Here is a 27,794-nt window from a genome sequence, read left to right on the forward strand (position 1 = left end):
CAAGTACATGTAACTCAAGATTTAAACTTACCACTACACTACCTACAGATAATATTGACCACTAATTAACAGCTACAATGTCTTCTTATAAGTAATTGACCAATTTGTAGTCAATATATCAGAGTTGCAGCTAGTATCTAACAAAACAGTTTCAAAACACGTTCCAGTTACAGGAAGTACATAGATTTTAAATCATAAGTTAAGTACATAGATTTTGCCGTGTCGTGTCAGTTTTCTTTATATGACTTTACAACATTGCGAAATTGTTGACCCTTGTTTCATGATGATGGGGCCTAAGTTCCGTATGGGTATTTTCTCGAATGACAAGAAGAGGGGCAAAATTGTTTCGAGGTTTCATTTGTAACTGATGAAGCAAACTATTTCTTGCCTTGTGATAGCTTCTGCAAATTTGCATTTATTTTTTAAAGTTGAAGAACATTCCAATGTCAACGTTTCTGTTAAAAAGTGTATCATCGGATCATCTACCCGGCTATATGGAGAGCCTCTCAACATGCCGCTCCATCTTACTAATAATATATGTACGTACATCTCTATTCGATCGAGAGCAAAAAACTTGTGAGCCTAGCTAGCCTGTACAAAACCCGGAAAACTTGTATCGTTCGTGAAAAGATGGCACCCCTGTTCCTCAAAGCGAATCTACAAGTTTACATACCTATTACCTGTTAAATACGTCCTTGTAACCTACAGTATATCTAATGCAGATTGTAAGCTCTCTCGTGAATCTTCTTCTCCCGAGCTTCCGTACCCGTGCATTACTTATGCCGCGCCAAAATTAATATGCATCTAGAACGTGATGGGGGCGCTATTCCCTAAACTTTTTATACGCCAAGGACTTCGAAACAGAAGTTGCCTGTCATATTCGTGATATGCTCCCTGGAGACTCACTCTGCACATGAGACACCTTAAATCTGCTTTGGCATTATTTTGTTAAGAAGGTATTACATGTAAATGCAATAATTTTAAAAATGAAATCGTAAGAAGTTATCATTTTCTTCGTCTCAAGTTCAATCCTGGTGATAATGGTGGTGATGGTAATAAATATGTAACACGACAATTCTCCGAAGTTGGGGGTGGGTGGGTGGGTAGGTGGGTGTCTCCTTCCCTCAATAAACATAGTGTTTTTCAAATTGATAACCCCGCCTTTAATTTTCCTTCGAAGGTTTTCGATATGTGATGTACTCCTAGTAGACCATATCTAATTTACCAGTTTTTAACAAATTTCTTGAGAAATTAGTACAAATCAAGTTCTGACTTACCAAGACAAGCATAAAATTGAAAAAAAAGAATACGCGTTCAAAAAAAAATAATAATATAAAACAGTCTATCTCAATATCTATTGAATGAAATTGATCAAGGTAATCCCAATCTAGAGTTTTCTAAGGCCTCTGGTATCATAGCTAGCTGCAATAATTGTAACGTTTGTTTGTTTGTTTTGATTTTGATTCCCTCCCCTCCCCTCCCCGTTTTTGTGCTTTTTTCGTTCCGTCATTTAACCGGAAAACAAACGACGGAAGGAAAAAACAGCACAAAAACAGAAAAAATCCCTCAAAATGAAAACAAACGCTACAATTATTGTATTTACCATAAACCATCACATTCTACTTGCCAAGCCGAGGGTTGCCTCTTATTTGCCTTAAAACCTACTCATCACCCTGAAGTCATAAAATCTAATAAACAAAATATACATATCTCGCGGTATTCCCCAGGGTGGACCAACTTTACTTTTAATTGATATATCAATGTCATCAAATGCTTTTGAAATGTATATAAATGGTTCTAACCATTGTGAGTGACGTACAAGGTCTAGGGAATCCCGAGCCTCGTTTTCGAAACGGATATCCCAAACATGGCGGCGTCAAGGTAAGTGCATTCACTCGACAGAACTCGATCTCATATCTCTGTAGTTACACGATAAATGATCTGATTACTCACGGTGGCTGACAAATTACGTACGTTGGATGATAATTTTAGTTTGACATAGAGGGCGATCGTTTTATTTAGGAATTTTTGCAAATGATTTAAAAATTTTACGAAAACATCAGGAGGAGGTGAATGTACACCATACATTAGTGTGTGTACTCATGGATCTGTTATCAATGATATGTGTACTGTACATGGAAGTATCACTTACATGTTGTGTACATGTCCGAGGTACATGTACGGTCGTGTATTTTAGGAGAAAGGGAACAACAATTTGCTAACAGTTTGTGAACCATGGTAACAAGCGTGGTAAAAGAGACATAAAAGAAAATATTTTACCATCCAGGTGGGGATCCACAATAAATACTACTATAGTACTCGGAGCCATGGGGAACTCATTATAAATACAAATGCAAATATAAAATCTCACAGACTTTAGTACTGGTAGTTATCTCTGACACCAATTCTCTAATAAATATACATAGGTTAGAGTCAGTGAAATACATTTAGCATATTTTCTTCTTTCTCTTCAAAGGTGTTTAATGAGGCTTCTCCAGAGAAGAAGTCGACATTTCTTGGGACATTATGCTGCATGTTCAAGTGTTGCTGGATTACGAACAATCGTTGAAGGTATCTTACTTCTTGCAGTTGTATCACTTTGCAACTTATTGACATTTCGACCTGGAAAGTAATGATACCTTTACTGGAAGTGATCCAGTCTTTCTAATGCTCTAAATTACCTATTTACTAATTATTGATTCGACGATGTAAAATTAATTGATGTCCATGTGTAAACAACACATTCAAATAATATATGGGATTCTGATACAAAGGTTGTCAAGTTTAGCACTTTTGGCAATTTTGATAACTCTAACTGTGATCGTAGGTTGCATAGCAATGAAGGAATTGCTGAAGACTTACACACCAACAGAGGTACTGTCATCCTTCAGTGTTTGTTACCTTCCGAGTACATATCCAATGACTACAGTCAATCCTACATGCTTAGCAAGTACTAACATAGTCTATCATAACTAGTGTTAAGTTAACTCTCAACTTAAATTATCAAGTACATAAACAGAAACTATCCCAAAATGCATCGACTAACATCACATTTTTTTTTCTCTTACAAAGTCAGACAAGATTTAACAAAACTGGTTGGAAGGAAAGCACCATGGAGGTGGGTACTATACATGTATATAAACAAGTGAATTCCAGTACATGTGGTTTTAGTGTACATGTATATAAACAAGTGAATTCCAGTACATGTGGTTATATTGTACTGGGGAACTTCTTTGTCATCTTTGTCTTATTTATCTTAGTTTGATATCATGCAAAACAGATATCACAATTTTGTTTATATTTCACTGGTATAAATAAATAAATATGTATTGAATTTACTCTGGATACTTTTCTTTGTTCAACTGAGAAAAAATATGAGTCACATAAGGGGCCTTGTCATGTGAATAAGTCAAAGATAAGTATACACATAAGGTGCCTTGTCATGTGAATAACTCAAAGATAAGTATACACTTAAGGGGCCTTGTCTTGGGAATAAGTCAAAGATAAGTGTACACATAAGGGGCCTTGTCATGTGAATAAGTCAAAGATAAGTATATGCTGATCTCACACTTTATGTAGCAAGTATTTTCTGGCTGAATGAGAAAAATATTTGAGGACTATATGATCATACCTGCAGAAACATGATTTAGAGTGAAAAATATGGAAAATAATTGTGATTGTGAACGTTTTGATTTGTACATGTATTTGAAGAACTGCAGAATCAGTGACATAGACACCTGTTGTAGTTACATAAAACAATCTAGATATAAATCCAATATTTTTAGTTTCAACATGTTTAATTTGGAGTGCATTTGCTATATACTCAGTATTGTCTATATAAAATAATCTGTTGTAAGGCCTAAAAAAATTGTTTGGTTCTGGTTACGTGATCCCACCTAGTCTTTCACTGCCGTACCCTAAACATATGTGTATGTATTCAAGAAAAAAATAATAAAATTGCAAAAATTGTGAAGTTTCGCGAGAAATAGTGGATACGGAAATTAACATCAACTTAAAGAGACACTTTAAAACTGTTCTTCCAATCTGTAATGGCTGTACATCTGATGGGAAGAAACCAATACGAATAACACAGACCATATGGAAAACAATGGAAAACGTAACTACCAAAAGTAGACATTCACACATAACATTTTTTTTTCAAAAATAATAAAATACAAATCTACCTTTCCCACCTATTCTAAAATTGAGTGTAATTGGAACCACACATTGTTTTTAGGCCTAAAAAGGAATTATTGTGAATGTCTATACTAGTAATTTAACTTTTGTAGGGATGGCCAGGATAGGTTTGACACTCTGAAACCACCAGAGTCTCAGAAAGACCTTCCTGTGAAAAGGATGAAAGACAGTTATCGGGAAGCCATTATACCGCTAGGAACAGATGAGACATTGCAAGCTAAATATATCAACATACACAACTTGGTCAGATTTGGAAGAATTCTAGAAAATTTAGATACATTTGCCGGTGAGTATCAAAGTTGGTATATGGATTATAAATAGTGATATGTTTACTGTTGAAATAAAGTTGATCAATCATGTGAACTAAAATTCTAGCCCTTGAGGGGGCCTCCTTTCTGGTTTGTGAGGGCGCCCTGTCACCGTGTACCTTACAGACTACGAGGAAACACTATGCCAGGAAATAGAGATATTTTCATAAACTATGGATTCTGGAGAGTCAGTTCACGATTTACACCACTTGCAATTACTGTACTTATGATTTCAAATAAACAACAAGTTGATCTTGTGCATTTATAGGGTATCTTTGCTATAGGCCATTGGCATTGCTTCATGGAAGTCAGTAGAAATATTTATGTAATAGGTGAACAATAAATATTTATGACTGTTAAGTGCTTCTTACCTTCATTGAAAACATCAGATCATCTAATCTCAGTACTCTCTCAATTCTTGTTTCAGTATGGACCTGTTATCAACACAACAAGATTGAAGGATGTAGTACACCTCCCATCGTCATAGTAACAGCTCTTGTAGATAGAATAGGTAATCTCTACTTTTATTTTATCATAATTTTGTCAAGAAATTTTTCAAATCATATTCCGGTATCAATTGTTTGATTTAGAGGAACATATTTGAACTGGTAGGGTAACAATGATATATGTCATTTTTGTGCACCAGATGTTAAGATAATTCAGAATAAGGACTGTACTTACATTATCTGATACTTGATTTGAGATTGGTATCTATTAGACAAAGCCCAAGGGAGACAACTTCTTTGGATTTGTTCATCTGTGGCCACCTGTATCTCTGAAATGAATAAGCCAATTTCAATCAAATCTAGCACAACTGTCAGATACTGTAGTTGGCATATGCATGTCACTTTGATTTTTTAAGTTCCACAGTAAAGGTTGAATAGCAAACATGAAAGATTACAAATTAGATTTCTCACTTCCAGTTGAAGCAATCAATAATCCAGAGCAATAATGTTACTTACCCCCACATCAAACAAAAAATTATATGTTTGTTGAATAAATGGAGATCAGCTGAACTGCAGAAGAATGTACACTTCATGAGAAGACTACAACATGAGGAGATATGTATGAGTTTGATATAAAATAACAAGAACTTGCTCCCAGTGACGTGAAATTTAAACTCTTTTATTTCAATGTTTATCTCATTGTGAGTAAGTTCTTGTCATTTTATATTGAACCCAGCATTATATGCATCATTAGTGCTGGGTATCACCAATGTCAATGACATGTACAAACTTTGATCTTTGTTTCATGAACTTGAATTCCAGATTTGCAGGCTAAGTCTATTGTACCAAACAAAGATATCAAATTGTCAGGTCAAGTGACATGGGCTGGGGCAACATCCCTAGAAGTGACAATGAATGTAGAACAGGTAAGAAGTGACTGAAAGGTGAAAGGTTAAGTGACATGGGCTGGGGCAACATCCCTAGAAGTGACAATGAATGTAGAACAGGTAAGAAGTGACTGAAAGGTGAAAGGTTAAGTGAAAATAAAGTATTTTGATCTCCTATAGCTAACACAGATGATTTGAAAACAATACTATTATTTCCATTAAGTATTTAGAATTTATGAAATGAAAATTAAGAGTAATTTTTGTCCAATCAGGAGCTGTCATAGATCCCAACAGTGGCCATGTTCCTTTACAATATGTATTCTCATAATGCCCTAGTCTCTCCCTTGGATCAAAGTGCGCCATCAGTGGTGAGGCTTCGTAACCAAGACTATAACCTGTCGTGTTTCAATCTAAGTCACCCTGAAAGTGTGAATTTATTGATCTCACTCACTCACAAGTAGCTAGAAGTCTTGTAATCATGCAATTGAAGATTCAATGTCAAAATTTGTTGTGTTTTTAGATTGGTGATGATGGTACCTGGTCACAAGTTATGGATGCAAGCTTTGTTATGGTATCAAGAGACCCTCAAAACCAGAGGTAGGAAAGATTACTGTTGATAGATACTGCTGTCATTTTGAAGAATGTTTTTCACCAATTTCACACAATTGCAAACATGAAAGCACTAACTTTTGAGAGCTTTCTACTACAACCTCAAGCCTTGTTGACTCACTGCCACTAGAGGGTGTACTATTTATGAAAGCTTCCAACTAGAACCTCTAGTCTGTTGACTCACTGCCACTAGAGGGCATTGTAGCAGTATGTTATGTTGTCATGGTTTCAAGGAATCATCAAGATCAATGTTAGATTATTTATGGTTGTTATGGATATAATTTTAAAGTAAACTCAGTCACATACAAAAGTATACGGTGCACTCCACTCAGGTGATGAAGATAACCCAAATGGTACTGACTTTCACAATTGGAAAGGTTCTATAAGTATAAACCTAGCTGTAGCTATACTTGACTCTGACTTGATAAATTTTGAATGTAACTATATGTCTAACGTATAGTCTGACGTGACAATGTTTAACCAGTGTTAGAATACACAGTCTCAGATTACGACTATTTTGTCAGTGGAGCCTTAGCAAATATTTGTTTTTGTTAGAATACACAGTCTCAGATTACGACTATCTTGTCAGTGGAGCCTTAGCAAGTATTTGTTTCTGTTAGAATACACAGTCTCAGATTACAACTATTTTGTCAGTGGAGCCTTAGCAAGTATTTGTTTTTGTTAGAATACACAGTCTCAGATTACAACTATTTTGTCAGTGGAGCCTTAGCAAGTATTTGTTTTTGTTAGAATACACAGTCTCAGATTACGACTATCTTGTCAGTGGAGCCTTAGCAAGTATTTGTTTTTGTTAGAATACACAGTCTCAGATTACAACTATTTTGTCAGTGGAGCCTTAGCAAGTATTTGTTTTTGTTAGAATACACAGTCTCAGATTACGACTATCTTGTCAGTGGAGCCTTAGCAAGTATTTGTTTTTGTTAGAATACACAGTCTCAGATTACAACTATTTTGTCAGTGGAGCCTTAGCAAGTATTTGTTTTTGTTAGAATACACAGTCTCAGATTACAACTATTTTGTCAGTGGAGCCTTAGCAAGTATTTGTTTTTGTTAGAATACACAGTCTCAGATTACAACTATTTTGTCAGTGGAGCCTTAGCAAATATTTGTTTCTGTTCAGGACCAAGTTTTTCACATTTAAGTTTTCATCCTAATCTGACATTGGAATACTCATCATACTGGTATGATCCATTTTTATGAATACTCAGTTTTAATTGCCAAGTAATTATAATTTACCATATTTTCATCAAACATTCGTGTAAACAGAAAGGCATATGTCAGTCCTCTACAAGTTGAGAGTGAAGAAGAGAAAACACTTTTTCAGAAAGGAGAGGAAAGTAAAATGAGAAGAAAGCAAGAAGCAGAGGAGTCTTTACTTAAGACACCACCAAATGCTGAAGAAACTAAACTTATTCACCGATTATTTCTAGACACACTGGACCCAAAGTAAGAATTTCAAATTTAATATGGCAAAACTCCATGATTTGTGAATGCAAGTGTGGCATATTTGGAATATTTGCACAAGTACTTGCGATATTCTCGGCAGTCATACTTTCTGAGTATAGCAAGTGAAAGTGTAGCAGAAAATACAACAAGCACGAATACCAATTCCCCCTGGTACACATTCTTTCAATCACTGGCCTCATGGGGTTCTGTTAAAATTACGGTACATATGTTTACCAGAAAAAGTTCCATAAAAAGTTCCATAAAAATCATACTGTGTGATCACACACTTTTGTGTACAAGGAACAATCATACAGAAATGTCCATATCATTTGCATACAAGTATGCGATAATGTATTCATGGTTGCACACTGAATATTCATGAGAGATGTTTTACATTGAAGGGAATATGCACTTTGTGGAGTCATGAATATTCATTGTTCAACCATGAAAACATATTTATCCAGACTACCATGATACAATGGCCCATAACAAAGATATCCTAAAAGGCACAATAATAATCTTTACTTATACTGCATAGTTCTATGAGTATATAAACACTTGTCTCCTAAGAAGTCCAGTGAGGGCCATCACTCATGGGTTCAGTGTTTAACTTGATGTTTCTCTGAAATCGCAAGTAACTATGTGATGTAAAATCATGAAATGACACTCCAGAACCCATAGTTTATGAAAATGCCTTTACTTCCTTCGGTATTCCCCTTTAAAACCTGTAACTTCTTTACATGTAAATACTGCATACGAATGTTGGTTGAGATGTGAAAGTTGAGATTGTGATAAGTTAATGATTTAAAATTAAATGAATAATGACAATAATATGAGGTAGAAATTAAAGATGTTTTGACCAGTCACTATAATCTTCTGATAACAATAATATATTCACCAACTCTAATGTAAAAGTCTATTACTCTAGGTAAACATTTTATCTATATCATAAATTCATTCAACAGTTAAATGTTACCACTTAGGTGTTAACTTGATGTTATATATTTGTAATGATTTCATTCTATCAGGTCCATTACATTCAAGGCCAGAGTAAAACCAGCTGGGTCTGTATGGATGGAAGAAACTGGACTAAAAACTATCATTGTTTGCCATCCTCAGGTAAATAATCTACCTGCAATCTATACAGAACCACAAAATATTATATTGAAGTGATTTTAATTGTTAGATTTACCTCTTACTTCTTTGATTTTAGAGACCAGTGTAAAAGCAGCAAAAAGGAAATCCATTTATTAAATGATTCATTTTTCTAGTATTACTGAGTCACACAGCCTGGCAATATTGCAGACATGTGCACCATTCCTTGGGTGGGCAATATTACAGACATGTGCACCGTCCCTTGGGTGGGCAATATTGCAGACATCATGTGCACCATCCCTTGGGTGGGCAATATTGCAGACATCATGTGCACCATCCCTTGGGTGGGCAATACTACAGACATGTGCACCATCCCTTGGGTGGGCAATATTGCAGACATGTGCACCATCCCTTGGGTGGGCAATATTGCAGACATGTGCACCGTCCCTTGGGTGGGCAATATTACAGATATGTGCACCATTCCTTGGGTGGGCAATACTACAGACATGTGCACCATCCCTTGGGTGGGCAATATTGCAGACATGTGCACCATCCCTTGGGTGGGCAATATTACAGATATGTGCACCGTCCCTTGGGTGGGCAATATTACAGATATGTGCACAATTCCTTGGGTGGGCAATATTACAGATATGTGCACAATTCCTTGGGTGGGCAATATTACAGATATGTGCATCATTCCTTGGTTAGGCAATATTACAGATATGTGCACAATTCCTTGGTTAGGCAATATTACAGATATGTGCACAATTCCTTGGGTGGGCAATATTACAGATATGTGCACCATCCCTTGGGTGGGCAATATTACAGATATGTGCACCGTCCCTTGGGTGGGCAATATTACAGATATGTGCACCGTCCCTTGGGTGGGCAATATTACAGATATGTGCACCATCCCTTGGGTGGGCAATATTACAGATATGTGCACAATTCCTTGGGTGGGCAATATTACAGATATGTGCATCATTCCTTGGTTAGGCAATATTACAGATATGTGCACAATTCCTTGGCTGGGCAATATTACAGATATGTGCACCATTCCTTGGGTGGGCAATATTACAGATATGTGCACCGTCCCTTGGGTGGGCAATATTACAGATATGTGCACCATCCCTTGGGTGGGCAATATTACAGATATGTGCACCATTCCTTGGGTGGGCAATATTGCAGACATGTGCACCATCCCTTGGGTGGGCAATATTACAGATATGTGCACCATCCCTTGGGTGGGCAATATTGCAGACATGTGCACCATTCCTTGGGTGGGCAATATTACAGATATGTGCACCATCCCTTGGGTGGGCAATATTACAGATATGTGCACCATCCCTTGGGTGGGCAATATTACAGATATGTGCACCATTCCTTGGGTGGGCAATATTACAGATATGTGCACCATTCCTTGAGTGAGTAATAAATCATGATACATGTATGGCCCTTGTTATCAACATTTTCCAAACTGAAAATAAATACATGGCACAAAGTATATTAATTATATTCATATGTCATACTAAATCTGTCCTAATTCACAGATTATTTCTATTGTAATACCATCCCACAATTTCATTCTTGATTGCATCTGGAGTATTTTGTATTTCATGCTTTCAATTTTATCATTTTCAGGAGAAAAATCTTTATAACAAAGTGTTTGGTGGATTTTTGATGAGACAAGCCTTTGAGTTAGCATGGGCCAATGCCTATGTACACTGGTAAGTTTTACTGAGTTAGTCTGGGCCAATGCCTATGTACACTGGTAAGTTACTGAGTTAGTCTGGGCCAATGCCTATGTACACTGGTAAGTTGTACTGAGTTAGTCTGGGCCAATGCCTATGTACACACTGTCAGGTAAGTTTTACTGAGTTAGTCTGGGCCAATGCCTATGTACACTGGTAAGTTTTACCGAGTTAGTCTGGGCCAATGCCTATGTACACTGGTAAGTTTTACTGAGTTAGTCTGGGCCAATGCCTATGTACACTGGTAAGTTTTACCGAGTTAGTCTGGGCCAATGCCTATGTACACTGGTAAGTTTTACCGAGTTAGTCTGGGCCAATGCCTATGTACACTGGTAAGTTTTACTGAGTTAGTCTGGGCCAATGCCTATGTACACTGGTAAGTTTTACCGAGTTAGCATGGGCCAATGCCTATGTACACTGGTAAGTTGTACTGAGTTAGTCTGGGCCAATGCCTATGTACACACTGTCAGGTAAGTTTTACTGAGTTAGTCTGGGCCAATGCCTATGTACACTGGTAAGTTTTACCGAGTTAGTCTGGGCCAATGCCTATGTACACTGGTAAGTTTTACTGAGTTAGTCTGGGCCAATGCCTATGTACACTGGTAAGTTTTACCGAGTTAGTCTGGGCCAATGCCTATGTACACTGGTAAGTTTTACCGAGTTAGCATGGGCCAATGCCTATGTACACTGGTAAGTTGTACTGAGTTAGTCTGGGCCAATGGCTATGTACACTGGTAAGTTTTACTGAGTTAGTCTGGGCCAATGCCTATGTACACTGGTAAGTTGTACTGAGTTAGTCTGGGCCAATGCCTATGTACACTGGTAAGTTGTACTGAGTTAGTCTGGGCCAATGCCTATGTACACACTGTCAGGTAAGTTTTACTGAGTTAGTCTGGGCCAATGCCTATGTACACTGGTAAGTTGTACTGAGTTAGTCTGGGCCAATGCCTATGTACACTGGTAAGTTGTACTGAGTTAGTCTGGGCCAATGCCTATGTACACTGGTAAGTTTTACTGAGTTAGTCTGGGCCAATGCCTATGTACACTGGTAAGTTTTACCGAGTTAGCATGGGCCAATGCCTATGTACACTGGTAAGTTTTACTGAGTTAGTCTGGGCCAATGCCTATGTACACACTGTCAGGTAAGTTTTACTGAGTTAGTCTGGGCCAATGCCTATGTACACTGGTAAGTTGTACTGAGTTAGTCTGGGCCAATGCCTATGTACACTGGTAAGTTTTACTGAGTTAGTCTGGGCCAATGCCTATGTACACTGGTAAGTTTTACCGAGTTAGTCTGGGCCAATGCCTATGTACACTGGTAAGTTTTACTGAGTTAGTCTGGGCCAATGCCTATGTACACTGGTAAGTTACTGAGTTAGTCTGGGCCAATGCCTATGTACACTGGTAAGTTGTACTGAGTTAGTCTGGGCCAATGCCTATGTACACTGGTAAGTTTTACTGAGTTAGTCTGGGCCAATGCCTATGTACACTGGTAAGTTTTACTGAGTTAGTCTGGGCCAATGCCTATGTACACTGGTAAGTTTTACCGAGTTAGTCTGGGCCAATGCCTATGTACACTGGTAAGTTTTACTGAGTTAGTCTGGGCCAATGCCTATGTACACTGGTAAGTTTTACAACTTGAAATAACTCGAATCTTTGACTAGTTTCTATGATATTATTTCTGCTCATTCATAAATAACGTTACACCCTATGACACACAACTATTTGACTTTGCAGTAAATCCCGTCCTATGGTAACTGCTGTGGATGACATCTTATTCAGGAAACCAGTGGCTATCGGATCTTTACTCTACCTTTCATCTCAGGTATAAACACTTCTGGTGTACTTTCTTCTTCACTACATCGTTCAGTAACTGCTATAGGCACTGGTAACATCTATCATTTAGGGTTACCATGGTGATACTGTCTATGAGAAAAGTTACACTGATAGACTGACAGCCTGGAGACAGAGACAATAATCTCAAACCAATACCGAGTGTGATTTCTTGCCCCCAAAATGTAGAAAGTAAATGAAGTTAGACAACTAAATATATACAATTAATGAATAGAGAAAATACTAGTACTCAGAGCAGTAAGGTAAAGATGTCAAGTCAACAATGATTGTTGTGACCTGATGTACGTACAGGCAACTCTGGCAAAACATATTTGAAATGGAATAAAAATACTTTATTTGCTATAAAATAAATTTGAGTCCTTTCTTTGCTTAATATTTGCGAGATTCTTTAGAGCTGTAGGTTATAAAACTGTTGTTTTTTTTTATTTGAAGTAAAATGTAATCTTTCTGTGATTCCAGCCATTTTGTGTAATGAATACAAGTTAGTCCAAGTAACTATATGTATGTAAACCTTATGTTTTTCTTAAATCATCAGGTTGCATACACTGATGGAAATTTTCTTCAGATCAGAGTTCATGCCGAGGTCGTTGACCCTAAGACAGGGCAACGTGACACAACCAATGACTTCCACTTCACCTTTGATAAAGAGAGTCCAGTAGCACCAGTAATCCCTAAAACCTTTCCAGGTAATTTATTCATGAAGTGTTCAACCACTTATTGCTGTGTTTAATATGAAATGCTTACATACATCCGTCCATCCATCCATACATACATGCATCCATCCATCCATACATACATACATACATACATCCATCCATACGTACACACACACACACACACACACACACACACACACACACACACACACACGGAAAACAGAGACAGTTGATAAAACACGGTAAGAACTTTATTATGTTGTCATGGTAATGCTATCATGAATTAATAGAATCAAAATTCTAATCAACAAAATTTAACTTTAGTATTTAATGTTTTTGCTAAGGGCTGTAAGAAGGTAAATTCTACTGTTTCTTCCCAAGCCTTTTTACCCAGGTTCCCATACAAATTACCATAGATTCTGTGAGAAACATTGCTTTTTTTTACCCCTTTCCCCCTTTCTGTTCCCCAATCATAGCAAAAACACTGATATTTCATCTTAAGTCATCTCGAAACAAAAATACAACATAGAATTTTGAAATACATTTGATGGTCAGGTAACATCCATAAATTTGACAAAATTTTAAAACATGATTTCATAGCTTTGCTACCCATAATATTATTTCATCCTCATACCTATTAATTTATTGTAAATCAACAATTATTAATATTTAGAGAAATTTTATTTTAAATAAAATTTCCATCACAATATTTAGATTTGACTCCTATCCAGAGTGGTCATTAAAACTTAATAAATTGTAATATAATTATTTTGTTTTCATTTCATTTCAGAGGCAATGTTGTACTTAGATGGTAAAAGACATTTCCGAGAGGCAGCCATGCATCGTGTTGAGTAAACCCTACTTTTTCACAATGTACTTTGACATGGTGCCAATATATGTCTTTTTAATCATACATTTTGATGATTCGAATGAAAGAATTTGTACATATATCCTGAGTTTTGATGTCAGGTATCTGGCTGAATTTATAACAACTCATCACATCACTTGTATCACCTGAGACATGAGATAGAACTATCAATTTAGTCCATGAGTCTTTCATTCACTGTGCGTTTCTTCATCCGTACTTCCCTGTGCTTCTCCTGGTTCTAGTTCATGTTCCATCACCATGCCCCAAAAATGTCTTCTATCCTGAGATGATGTAATGATAGCAATGTCCACATTGGAGCAGTGTTTGGTTAGCTGTAGATCATCTGTTGACAACCTGTATTGAGAACACCTGGTTTGATGTAGCTCATCTGTTGAAGATTTCCACCTAAAAAATCCTCTCCTGGTGTAGTGTCGATCATGATTGCTTGACAAACCTGTGGAACACCTTTCAAGCCCTTATACATTACTTCCAATTTGCCAATCAGCAGAGTAGTAGCAGCCAATCAGCAGAGTAGTAGCAGCCAATCAGCAGAGTAGTAGCAACCAATCAGCAGAGTAGTAGCAACCAATCAGCAGACTAGTAGCAACCAATCAGCAGAGTAGTAGCAGCCAATCAGCAGAGTAGTAGCAGCCAATCAGCAGAGTAGTAGCAACCAATCAGCAGAGTAGTAGCAACCAATCAGCAGAGTAGTAGCAGCCAATCAGCAGAGTAGTAGCAGCCAATCAGCAGAGTAGTAGCAGCCAATCAGCAGACTAGTAGCAACCAATCATTTGTTGAAGAGGTGTGATATCCTGTTTAGTGATGTACTAATAACAGTGGGCTTAGTATAAATCATCACCATAGTAACAATACTGAGGCAAGTTATACCAGTTATCAAACCTGGAACTGATGGTAGTAGGTACTGTTCAACCAAAGAACGATGTAATGAACAGTATTGGGGTACCTCCTGAAAAAAGAAGTTTTACCTTATATGCTATTACTTGTAGTTTAAGAACAAGTTGTGATTATCTGGTTTTCAGAAATTGTGTATTTTTGTTAGTTTTGTTACCTTTAAAACGACTTCTGTGTTGAAAAGTCATTAATATCAGTTTGTTTGTAATGTTTTTTGTGAGTGACAAAAAAATTATCAAAAATTATGATCATACATATAGATATTGAAATATTTAGAAAAAAAATAAATACGTACAGATAGTGATGAAATATTAAATTATTTTCAAAAAATTTAATCATTGAAATTTTGTCATCAGATATTCTTCGCAAGCATTTATTTACAGTTGTAAGCAGATAATGATAAATTTAAAAAAAATGTAATTAAAGAAATTCTTTTATTTGATTTTGCTAATGAGTATTTGTGCATTTATCCGACATATTTATGTATTAAGTATATCAGAGATAAAACATTTTGAATCATGCAGTAAATCATTTCACTCCAGCACATAACAGGGTTTAAAGAATATGAAGTATGAACTATAATTGACATATTTTGTATATTATTTAGATTTAGATGATGATTTCATATATGCAGTGTTCTTCCAAAGAATTGATACATTCATATCTAAATTAGCCAATATTCTAGGAGAAACTCCTTGGGTACACTTCAGTATGTCTCTGTTCTATTCCATTGATATATGTATCAAGTTCATGTATACTGTTCTGCAAGGAATCTATAAAGCAGTCTGTTTTTTCTATATATTTTCTCTTTTCATTTTTTTGAAGATATTTACTGACATATTTTTATCTACTCACCTGACAATTGATTTGTCTTTGACGCTTAGTATTCTTCAGGATAATTTTGTCCATCCTCTCAAGTACCTGAAATTATGATAGTAAATGAATGATAGAAACTGATACCAACTATATTTGTGTACTTAAATGAAAGTTGGATAAAATTTTTCCAATTTTTATAACTTTATTTAATACAGGGTTGGTAAAATTTACTTTACTTACTAGCATAAAGAAATACATCTATGTTAATGCCAGCCTCACCTTTGACCTCTGTTTATGTACGTATATTTTTATCTAAACTTGTGCTGTGAACAATATTAGTAATAATATACCAATTATAGCAGTCCCAGTACCATAGCTTAGGAAAAGATTAATTACTGTATATAAGCATATTGGATGCTGGATGGAAAATCAGCTAAATCTGTAGCCATGACAACAGACAATCTTTACTGTTCATTTATTTGTTGAAAGTTCAAAGTCTTAAAGGCCCACTTGGATTAGGATTAAAAGCTAGGTGTGAAATACGAAAGAATGATCCTATGTAATCTTGTTAAAAATAACACTAATGTGATGACATGGGATTGAGACATTGGCCTTTAAAACTTTAAAAACTAGTATTTTGATTTAGTCCCCATTAGTTCTCTCCAAATGCTATTATTTTTTTATACATACAACTCTTCAATCTGTAACAAATGGTTCTCTCTCAATATGTAATCATATGTACCATTATAATGATGGCACTGATTTCCTAAAAAGTGAGTCTTTTGTAAAATAAAATCTATAAATTTACAAATGTGAAAATTATGATTTGTGTGTTACTTCTTGTACTGCCCTCTCAGCTGACTGTACAGCACCATCCATGTAACCTGCCCACACAGTGGCTGTTTCTGTACCAGCAAAGTGAATCCGGCCAATCGGACGTCTCAACTCTTGACCAAAGCGTGTCAACACTCCCGGTGGTAAGGCACACACATAGCAACCACCACTGTATTCTTCTGCCATCCAGTTATAATCTATGTACTCTACAGGCTATAATCAAATGGTGGATGATGCAATGATTACAGGTTGTCATGGTGATAAAAGGGTATAATGATTGCAGGTTGCCATGGTTATGAATCAGTAAATTACTAACAAGGCTTACCCAAGTTGTTTTCATGAAGACTTGAAACTGTTTAGCAGACAAAAGCACACAGTTCTGTATTAATATGCTATACTGCATAAAATCAGTGATATTTGAACATATGAAAATGACTAACAAAGGAAATCGTCAATGCCAATATTTATAAAATGTTTAGAAATACACTAAAACCTGTACATACTAGTGGGATATGTCTGACTCCCATCCAAGAATACAATTCAGAGATTTGTCAGTAAAATATTGTAGTGTGTATTGAATGCACAAAATTACAGTAAATATTGTAGTGTATTCAATGCACAAAATTACAGTAAATATTGTACAGTGTACTGAATGCACAAAATTACAGTAAATATTGTAGTGTATTGAATGCACAAAATTACAGTAAATATTGTAGTGTATTGAATGCACAACATTACAGTAAATATTGTAGTGTATTGAATGCACAAAATTACAGTAAATATTGTAGTGTATTGAATGCACAAAATTACAGTAAATATTGTAGTGTATTGAATGCACAACATTACAGTAAATATTGTAGTGTATTCAATGCACAAAATTACAGTAAATATTGTACAGTGTACTGAATGCACAAAATTACAGTAAATATTGTACAGTGTATTGAATGCACAAAATTACAGTAAATATTGTAGTGTATTGAATGCACAAAATTACAGTAAATATTGTAGTGTATTCAATGCACAAAATTACAGTAAATATTGTACAGTGTACTGAATGCACAAAATTACAGTAAATATTGTAGTGTATTGAATGCACAAAATTACAGTAAATATTGTAGTGTATTCAATGCACAAAATTACAGTAAATATTGTACAGTGTACTGAATGCACAAAATTACAGTAAATATTGTACAGTGTATTGAATGCACAAAATTACAGTAAATATTGTAGTGTATTGAATGCACAACATTACAGTAAATATTGTAGTGTATTGAATGCACAAAATTACAGTAAATATTGTACAGTGTACTGAATGCACAAAATTACAGTAAATATTGTAGTGTATTGAATGCACAAAATTACAGTAAATATTGTAGTGTATTGAATGCACAAAATTACAGTAAATATTGTAGTGTATTGAATGCACAAAATTACAGTAAATATTGTAGTGTATTGAATGCACACAATTACAGTAAATATTGTAGTGTATTGAATGCACAAAATTACAGTAAATATTGTACAGTGTACTGAATGCACAAAATTACAGTAAATATTGTAGTGTATTGAATGCACAAAATTACAGTAAATATTGTAGTGTATTGAATGCACAAAATTACAGTAAATATTGTAGTGTATTGAATGCACAAAATTACAGTAAATATTGTAGTGTATTGAATGCACACAATTACAGTAAATATTGTACAGTGTACTGAATGCACAAAATTACAGTAAATATTCAACTTACGTGTAAAGCTTCATCTGTTTCAAACATCTCAGCGTACATTTCACACAAAACTCTTTTCCTGTGAAAAAAATAACTCTTTTGTGACATTTGCCACTACTAGAAAAACATCATGTTCTGTAATGTAATGTTGTAAACCAGCTGCAGGTCAGTAATGATGTTCTAAACAATGGATTTATAGTGAATTGTTTATTCTATAAATAACTGTACAGGAAGGCTATAGATGTACAAACTCTCTACAAACTAAGAGTCTTGCTTGTGTAAAAACACATTTAACAAAGTTTTTGCAATTTGTCTTCTAAAAATGCTATCATTTTAGTATTATTTTCATAAAATAAATGTATGTTATACTTTAAAAATATTCTTCCTGTTTGAAATCTGTAAAGATGTGGAACCAAGCTATACCTTAGGATACTTTCTTATTTTGACAAGAAACTGTGCATCTCATTGAATATTATTGTATTTTAGTTTGGCTTGTTACCCCACAATTATAATGAAATGAACTTTAAGTATATTATTACCTTGTTTCTTGACTTTCCCGTGCTAGTTTCCTTCCCCAGTCTCCATTCAGAAAGCTATAAAGCATCAAAACATTTATCCTGGTTACTTGTATTGTAGTAGACTATTTCATTCTCCAAGTTTATATAGTATATAATATGAGTAACCTAAGGGGCCTTGCCATTATGACTTGTAGATGAGCATATTGATAAAACCATTATGTCATGCTTATTTTCTGACTTTTAATGAAAAATATTGGAAAATAACATAATTGTATCTTTGTAAAGAGAAAACAGAGAAAGTAACGGCAATTATTGACATTTTGACTTTTATTTCAAGCACCACAGAATCAATGAATGAGAGGGGTATAAATCCCATAGTTTCTATTCAAACGTGTACAACTTTGACTGTATGTTGTAAAAACCAATTTTACAATGCTATCATACCTCATGAGTGCAGGGTGAGATCCATCTGGTTTTGTGTCATCTAATGCCAGCAGTGGTCCATCTGATAAAACTGTACCACTGTACCCTAGATAGTTACAATAAAGATAATTTGTAATATACCTGACTGTCCGATAGGATGAAACACAAGTGCTTGCATTGTTCTCTGTGTCAATGTGGTGTATTCTGGGTATCTTCACAAGTGCTTGCAGTGTTTTCTGTGTCAATGTGGTGTATTCTGGGTATTTGCACATGTGCTTGCAGTGTTCTCTGTGTCAATGTGGTGTATTCTGGGTATTTGCACAAGTGCTTGCAGTGTTCTCTGTGTCAATGTGGTGTATTCTGGGTATTTGCACATGTGCTTGCAGTGTTCTCTGTGTCAATGTGGTGTATTCTGGGTATTTGCACATGTGCTTGCAGTGTTCTCTGTGGCCATACTTCACAAGGGCTTTGTAGAAGAGGACATTATTTGACATATGTTGTCAGGCAGGGAGTCTGTATCAAGAGAAACAAAAGTAGAGGAATACCATACACTTGAGTATAAGTCTACCACATACTGAAAGGTCAAGGTCAAGGTCAAGGTTAACTGGTTGCTGAATTAGGTCTTACATACTTAAGGTATCAGTTGTAGAACCATACACACTATTTCAAAAATGGGAAAATGCAAAAAGTCATATTATCAACAACATAAGTTTGTGTATCATACCTTTTTTTGACCAAAAACTTTCCTTGTAGTAAGTGAATGTCTTGATACATGAACCCATTGGCATTCGTTGAATTAGCTGTAAAAAACATTTATTTTAGCCAATGAAAATATTATCAGTTCAACCGTAGAATGGATAGTAACAATGGTCTACATGGCTATATACAATATAAAGTACAATGATTTTATGTCAAACACTTCATTGTATTCATAACTATTTGAATGAATTATGAATATTTAATAATTACAGAAAATAGTGATTCAGAAAGAAATGCATAATTTATGTTTTTACTGATGATCATACATAAATTAACTCATGAACATATTGATGTCATGATTACCTGAATACGAGATGATGGTAGTGATGGATGAAATGTTATACGACTCAGTAAATTCGGTGGTACGGTGCTGACGACATACTTTGCCTACAAACAATAAAAAAGATGTAAGAATTAGTGATCTAAGGGACTTGATTGCAAGAGCTTTGAGTTTTTCTACCTTGTAGAAATTTTGCCTCCCTCTTACAGAATGTCTTCATCTAGGCTGAAAAATACATTTCTTGAAATAATCCCTGAGGGCACACTACCAATAGCAGGGTCAATCATCCTGGTTTTAGGAGATAATTTTAAAATGAATTTTCATTTAAATTTATTTTAATTAATCTGGTCTGTAATCTGACATGTTTCCTAAATAAAAATACAAAGTAGTACCAGCATATTAATATATTATGTGGAAAGGTAGAAATCTCTTGTAATAATATTTTTCCATCAAAAAATCTTCATTTTCAGGAGATTATGTGACTCACTAGTACCTAGATTGATTTTCTTGTAAAATGAAGTTCTGGCAGATCAAATATTTGACAAAAAAAGACAACAACACATTTACCTTGTAATTTTTGCCTGAAGCTGTAGATACTATGACATCATCATTTCTATTTTTCACTTTGATCACTTGATCTGATAACTTCACATTTTCTACAAAAATAATAAAATAACTTTAAACATTAAAACAACAAAACTTTATTTTCATTTTCTTTGAAAACAAAGTGGCCCCTACCTCCACTGTGCCTTGCTAACATAGTGGGACCCTACCTCCACTGTGCCTTGCTAACATAGTGGGACCATACCTCCACTGTGCCTTGCAAATGTAGTGCTGGGGACCCTACCTCCACTGTGCCTTGCTAACATAGTGGGACCCTACCTCCACTGTGCCTTGCTAACATAGTGGGACCCTACCTCCACTGTGCCTTGCTAACATAGTGGGACCCTACCTCCACTGTGCCTTGCAAACATAGTGGGACCCTACCTCCACTGTGCCTTGCTAACATAGTGGGACCCTACCTCCACTGTGCCTTGCTAACATAGTGGGACCCTACCTTCACTGTTCCTTGCTAACATAGTGGAACCCTACCTCCACTGTGCCTTGCAAACATAGTGGGACCCTACAATGTACCTTCACTGTGCCTTGCTAACATAGTGGGACCCTACCTCTACTGTGCCTTGCTAAATTGCAATTTCTGGTTAGTAAATATTGTGCCACATACATTATTAGTTTTAGTCTATGCATATTAAAATTCAACTCAACTACTGTCATATAAGTATTATGAATTACTAAAATTACCTCGTCCTATCCTCTCCATTAACTTCTCACAAAGTTGCTGAGTTCCTCCAACAAACTTCATTTCCTACAAATAATTACAGAATGACAAAAGTTACTAAGAGTTGTTATGGTCTTTAGGTGGGAAGTCTTTTGTTACTGGTAATACATGAAGTCTCGTAGATTTACTGTTATGTAGAGTTGGCGTGTATGTATTTACTTTTAGTCCTGTGGTGTGCCCTCTTGTGGTGGTTACCTGAGAAATGACTGATCTTCAGTCACCAGAATATGGCATATTGTATTTGTATATCAATGCACGCAGTCAATAATACATTCTCTAGCAAGTCCCGTACATCACTTCCATCGAAGTTCTGATTGATGCCAACTCAGTATTGAAAAGTGAAAATGAATGAAACAAACATATTTTATCTCACTTATCATCTAAGTTTTATGAAATATTGTGAATTGACAAGGTGTCCTTTCCCTTTCAAATTTAACATCTTGTCATCTATCTATAAACACCTCTTTGGGATTATCTTTGTATTAAAACATACATCCTTTACAATTCCTCACCTGTGCCCCATCTTCTAACAGGTGAATTTTCTTTACACCTGAAACAAATTTACATAATTTTATTTAATACAAGAAAGACAAGGAAATAAGTAAATATTGAAACATTAACTGGGACAGAATATTCAGTGATATAACATACAAGTGAATATAATTCACTGATATAATATGAATGAATGTGTAACAGAAAAATTTGCAAGCATGAGTGCAAATAACCTGATTACTTACTCAAATGTTGTAGAGTTGTGTTATTTTCATAACTTTCATACAAAATAACATATCTGTACATGATTTTGTGTACAGCATGAACAGAATATTTACATGCTCATTTGAATAAAGGCCAGGGAAAGGGGTGTCTGCCCATAGAAAGTATAAGCTGCTCAAATGGGTAAAGGAAAAAATCCCAAAACAAGTGCTGACTTTTCATCGAAATTCTCTAATCATGGGGTTGATAACATGGGAAATGTCTTTAGCTTTGGAAATACCTTCACAGAATCAGAATAAAGGTAACTGACTGAATGATTGTGACTGCAAATCTCTAACTATGTGTCTGTTTTTTTGGTTTATACATGAGTAGATGTTTCTGAACTTGGGTTGCACATTCCCATTCTGAAAACTTGGAGAGTACAATTATCCAAGATAACTGCTATCAGTATGGTATAACCACACCATTCATTCAGTGTTTCCCATGACTCAGTGTTTACAAACAAACTCACCTCCTGCTGCTTTGAAGTACCACAGAAAGAACAAGAGAGACAGATCACTAGGTTCTACTGCAAACTCCACACGTACCAATATATCAGCATAGGCCTTGGTTTGTCTATGGTAAAACATAACTACCTGGGTAAAAGTCATTTTTGGTGTCAAAATAAAGTGTCTTCTTTAAAGTAAAAGATAGGTTTTTCCTTTTTATAATACTGTCAAATTTGTTTAATTTTACTTACTTTGTCCAACACATTGACTTAAACCATGACTCACATGTCATTGAATCCCATTCATTTGCCATAGAAAATTCCCATGGTGCATCTAGTGGAACCTACGTGTATGAAAGGAAAAGTCCAGTCAGACTTATCTCTGTCTTTAGTACACTTGTATTGATTACTGCTATCAACTTAAAGAAAAACTCCAGTCAGACTTATTTCCACCTTTAGTACACTTTTATTGATTACTGCTATCAACTTAAAGAAAAACTCCAGTCAGACTATTTCTAACTTCAGTACACTTGCATTGATTACTACGATCAACTCACATTTAATTTTAGGTGATAAAATACCACCTCGGTAACTTACTCAACTTACACATCAACTTATACAAAGAATCCCTACTGCACTTGGCATGTGTTCAACTATTGCAATGGTTCATGGGAAAACTTCTTGTGATGACATCAAAAATACCTTAATCTCTTTGTCTTGGTAAAGACACCCTCATTTACTATGAAATGAAGTTATCAGTTACAACGTGCAAAATGGTTGCATTTCTTTGATCACACAAATTTTGTAGAAAGACACAAAATTAATTATAATATGTTGCACAACTTGATCAGTATTGGTTCATGTTCGTTACCTTTTATAAATAAAGTTATTCCATCTAAGGGATAACTGTACAATGTCACACAAGCTCAATAAGTGAACTTTGATCGTTTAGGCCAAAAACCTCTCTTCTTCCCCAAAACAAACATTCACAAACAAGACAATGACACATTTATATATGTATATGATGTAAATCATGGTGAAAGTTGTAGTGCTCAAACCACTATGATTGATACAATGTAAACACATTGTAAACATATTAAAATATTCACAGAAACCCAGCACTGTATATAATATAGACAGTAAATTGTAATCAACTTATCAACATCTCAGTAGTAAATATACAACCTGTTATCAAAGGGATGAAATTTTTTGAAATTTGGCTAGCCAGATCCCTTCCTCCCCTAAACAAAGTATGTTTAGTGAGGTTGAGTGACATCATGCAATCATAACACATACCTGTTGTGCCATTCTGTCAATATTCCAGAATAAATTATTACAATCCATCCATGCAATAGGATTTGACCAACGTGGAATGTCATCAACATTGGTAATCATTCGCTTACCCTGCACAAACAAACAAACAAACAAACAAACAAACAAACAAACAAACATATAGACAAACAAACAAACAAAACAAAGGGTAACACACAAACAAATAATTTCAATATTATCAGAATTGTATGATGAAATGATTTCATATCAATGTTCATAGAAATAAATAAAAATGTTTTCTACAGTAGAATAGAGCTCAAAATGAAATTATCATTAGTACACCTGGGACAGACCTATAATGGTACAACCCTTCAGACTGCCTTGACTCCCTAAGCATCCCACAATCCATGTTGTCATTATACAAACAGGATTGAATTCTTCACATAACAATCTCTATCCTACCAAGTCCCAATTTACACAGCAGATTTGAATCCCATCCTTCATATAACAACCTCTATCCTACCAAGTCCCTATTTACACAGCAGATTTGAATCCCATCCTTCACATAACAACCTCTATCCTACCAAGTCCCAATTTACATAGCAGATTTGAATCCCATCCTTCACATAACAACCTCTATCCTACCAAGTCCCAATTTACACAGCAGATTTGAATCCCATCCTTCACATAACAACCTCTATCCTACCAAGTCCCAGGTTACACAGCAGATTTGAATCCTATCCTTCACATAACAACCTCTATCCTACCAGGTTTCCATTTATACATCTGGTTTGACCAAGACACAACAGTGGTTCAAATCAAATGCTTTAGCAAGCATACAGAACATGTACATCAGCAGCAAGTCTAAATGTGTTATCATTATAATATATCCTTATACATGATCTAACAGACATTATATCTGATTGGTCTACACATCGAACTAGCGCGTCTAAAATCAGCGATAATGCACAGTTGGCACGCGTCCAACTTTTGATGTTCACTGTTTGTCTACGAACGTTGTAGTCTGTGCAGGGAAGGGGGTGCAAATGATTACTGATACTGATACTTTCAATATACTGGTATAATATAATAGCGATTAACCACCCCTGGGAATGGTATACCACTCGGTTTTGACCAGTGAACTCAATATATACACTCGCTATCACTCGTGTATATATTTCCTTCACACACATCAAAACCTTTTGGTATACCATCCCCAGGGGGTGGTTTATTGCTTAAATAATGTATGCAGTATGATGTAGTAGACAATAATATATGTGAATTATAGACATACACTCAACAATACTTATTTGCTGCATGTTTTGCTAAAATCTGTTTAGTTGCAACTGTTTCATAATCAAAGTGTGTTTATTACCACAGTATAAATGATTTCATCTCCTTCTTCAGACATTAGATACGTCTCTACTTCCAGCTCTTCAGCTAACTCTATAATTCTATGCTGAGATCTACCCAGATATGCTGCACCAACATCAACATAGTCAAAAGAATCACCCTGAAAATAATTTAGATATGTTAAAAAAATTAAAATTGATTTTGAATGAAAAAATACAGGAAATTGTTTGTTATGTAACAGTGAGAGCATGCACTGACATGTGTACATATTTTCATGGCAATACAATATCAAAAACATTATTGTAAAAAATATGCAAATGATATGCAAAAGAGTGTGCTGTCCTTCTTTGGACACAAAACCATGTGATAAAATGTGATATTAAATGATGCATGATGTGAGTGCCAGTGTCAGGTAGTAAGGGGTAATTGCACTTGTGCTTGCAGTGTTTTTTGCTGCACTTTCACTTTCTGTGCTCATGAAGAAAGTCGATGCTAATAAGTATGCACTAACCCTAGTTATCATACATGATTTAAATCACAAAACATCTAGTCTTGTTTTTGGCATTGTCGTAAACCACAGCATCTTTTACAGCACTGTCCAAGATGCACCATTATTTTGCAGTGTCGCGGAAGAAATAACAGCTCTGGTTTGTGAGAATGGATTCTGGTTAAACAAAGTTATGCAATCACCCAAGGTTATGCAGTTATGCAAGATTTACTTCAGCCTTTGTCTGTCTAGTAACAGCCATACAGGAATGTCATTTGCAAATTAAGTACTATGTAATAGTCAACACGTTTGGGAGGGTTATGCGCCAATAAACGAGGGTTTTTGGCACATAACCCTACCGAACGAGTTGTCTATCTTACTTACTTACTTACGCCGTGATTGGCTCAAACGGATCTTTTTCAAAATTTTGTGTAATTTGTTGCACGCAAATTGAGTGCTGAGCATAATATAGGTCACACCCCTAAGAAAGTGTGGGTTATGGCTCCTGATATAACCAACTGAAATCAAGGCCTCTGATTGGCCAAGTCGGTCTCGCCGTTGTATACAGATTCTTAGTGTACTTTACCTTCAATGTATAAATTCTTCCACCAACTCTGTCCCTCGCTTCAAGTACCTTCACATTTAAACCATTATCAGATAATCTCAAAGCTGAAACCAATCCTGTCAATACAATAGTGAAACCATTATCAGATAATCTCAAAGCTGAAAATAATCATGTCAACTGAATAGTGAAACCATTATCAGATAATCTCAAAGCTGAAACCAATCCTGTCAATAGAATAGTGAAACCATTATCAGATAATCTCAAAGCTGAAACCAATCCTGTCAATAGAATAGTGAAACCATTATCAGATAATCTCAAAGCTGAAACTAATCCTGTCAATAGAATAGTGAAACCATTATCAGATAATCTCAAAGCTGAAACCAATCCTGTCAATAGAATAGTGAAACCATTATCTGATAATCTCAAAGCTGAAACCAATCCTGTCAATAGAATAGTGAAACCGTTATCTGATAATCTCAAAGCTGAAAATAACCCTGTCAACTGTATAATGAAACCATTATCTTCCTCTTGCCAAATTTTTGAAAAACTTGTAAACATATTAATGTGTTAGTGTTAGAGAGAAAATAAATTGTTTTGTTGTTATTTTTTAATATTGTTGTTGTTGTTGTTTACCATACTGTATTAACTGAGGATACAGTTTATTATCTGATAAGTTTACCTCAACGCTGAAAGTAAAATTGTAACCCTGTTTATAATCCGATATAAAAAAGTTAAACCATGATAATACAAATATCACCATAAATTTATGTTTAGCTGCATCTGTCTGTCTCTCTCTCTCTCTCTCTCTCTCTCTCTCTCTCTCTCTCTCTCTCTCTCTCTCTCTCTCTCCATCTCTCTCTCTCTCTCTCTCTCTCTCTCTCTCTCTCTCTCTCTCTCTCTCTCTCTCTCTCTCTCTCTCTCTCTCTCCCCCCCCTCTCTCTCTCTCTCTCTCTAGCAACACTTCAGTCTTTACGATGCTATCTGAATGAGTAAATGTGAATGTGTCAGCTATTCGATTCGACCGTCCAATAATATTATAAATACATATATTTACAGTTTTGCTTACCACTTATCCCTGCACCAAGCACTATCACATCGACAATATCTTCTGATGTTTCTTCCATTTCGTTTGTTACAGTCATACACAACTACATAGCATAGGGCATAAAATAAT

The 27,794-nt window shown here is 35.4% G+C and overlaps 2 protein-coding genes across 2 annotated transcripts; one reads left to right on the plus strand and one right to left on the minus strand.

The window, feature by feature from the left end:
* Nucleotides 1-1,865: 1,865 nt before the first annotated feature.
* On the plus strand, nt 1,866-15,270 carry LOC144442297 (acyl-coenzyme A thioesterase 9, mitochondrial-like). Its single transcript, XM_078131605.1, has 13 exons — nt 1,866-1,881; nt 2,477-2,571; nt 3,073-3,118; nt 4,290-4,483; nt 4,933-5,016; nt 5,774-5,877; nt 6,359-6,435; nt 7,735-7,914; nt 8,943-9,033; nt 10,651-10,736; nt 12,498-12,585; nt 13,150-13,300; nt 14,061-15,270. Exons 1-13 carry the CDS (start codon nt 1,868-1,870, stop codon nt 14,123-14,125), a joined length of 1,275 nt encoding a protein of 424 aa, XP_077987731.1. The 5' UTR covers nt 1,866-1,867; the 3' UTR covers nt 14,126-15,270.
* Nucleotides 14,773-27,794, minus strand: LOC144442296 (amine oxidase [flavin-containing] A-like). The gene is made up of 17 exons (XM_078131604.1): nt 27,687-27,794; nt 26,642-26,736; nt 25,591-25,728; nt 24,240-24,347; nt 23,196-23,287; nt 22,968-23,071; nt 22,255-22,292; nt 21,706-21,769; nt 20,971-21,059; nt 20,427-20,510; nt 20,089-20,164; nt 19,386-19,470; nt 18,963-19,016; nt 18,445-18,502; nt 16,704-16,913; nt 15,906-15,971; nt 14,773-15,105 (listed from the first exon to the last, which is right to left on the minus strand). The coding sequence occupies exons 1-17, from the start codon at nt 27,760-27,762 to the stop codon at nt 14,926-14,928; spliced, it is 1,617 nt and encodes a 538-aa protein (XP_077987730.1). The 5' UTR covers nt 27,763-27,794; the 3' UTR covers nt 14,773-14,925.

The sequence above is a fragment of the Glandiceps talaboti genome, chromosome 11, assembly GCF_964340395.1.
Source record: "Glandiceps talaboti chromosome 11, keGlaTala1.1, whole genome shotgun sequence".
In the NCBI taxonomy this organism is placed as follows: domain Eukaryota; kingdom Metazoa; phylum Hemichordata; class Enteropneusta; family Spengelidae; genus Glandiceps; species Glandiceps talaboti.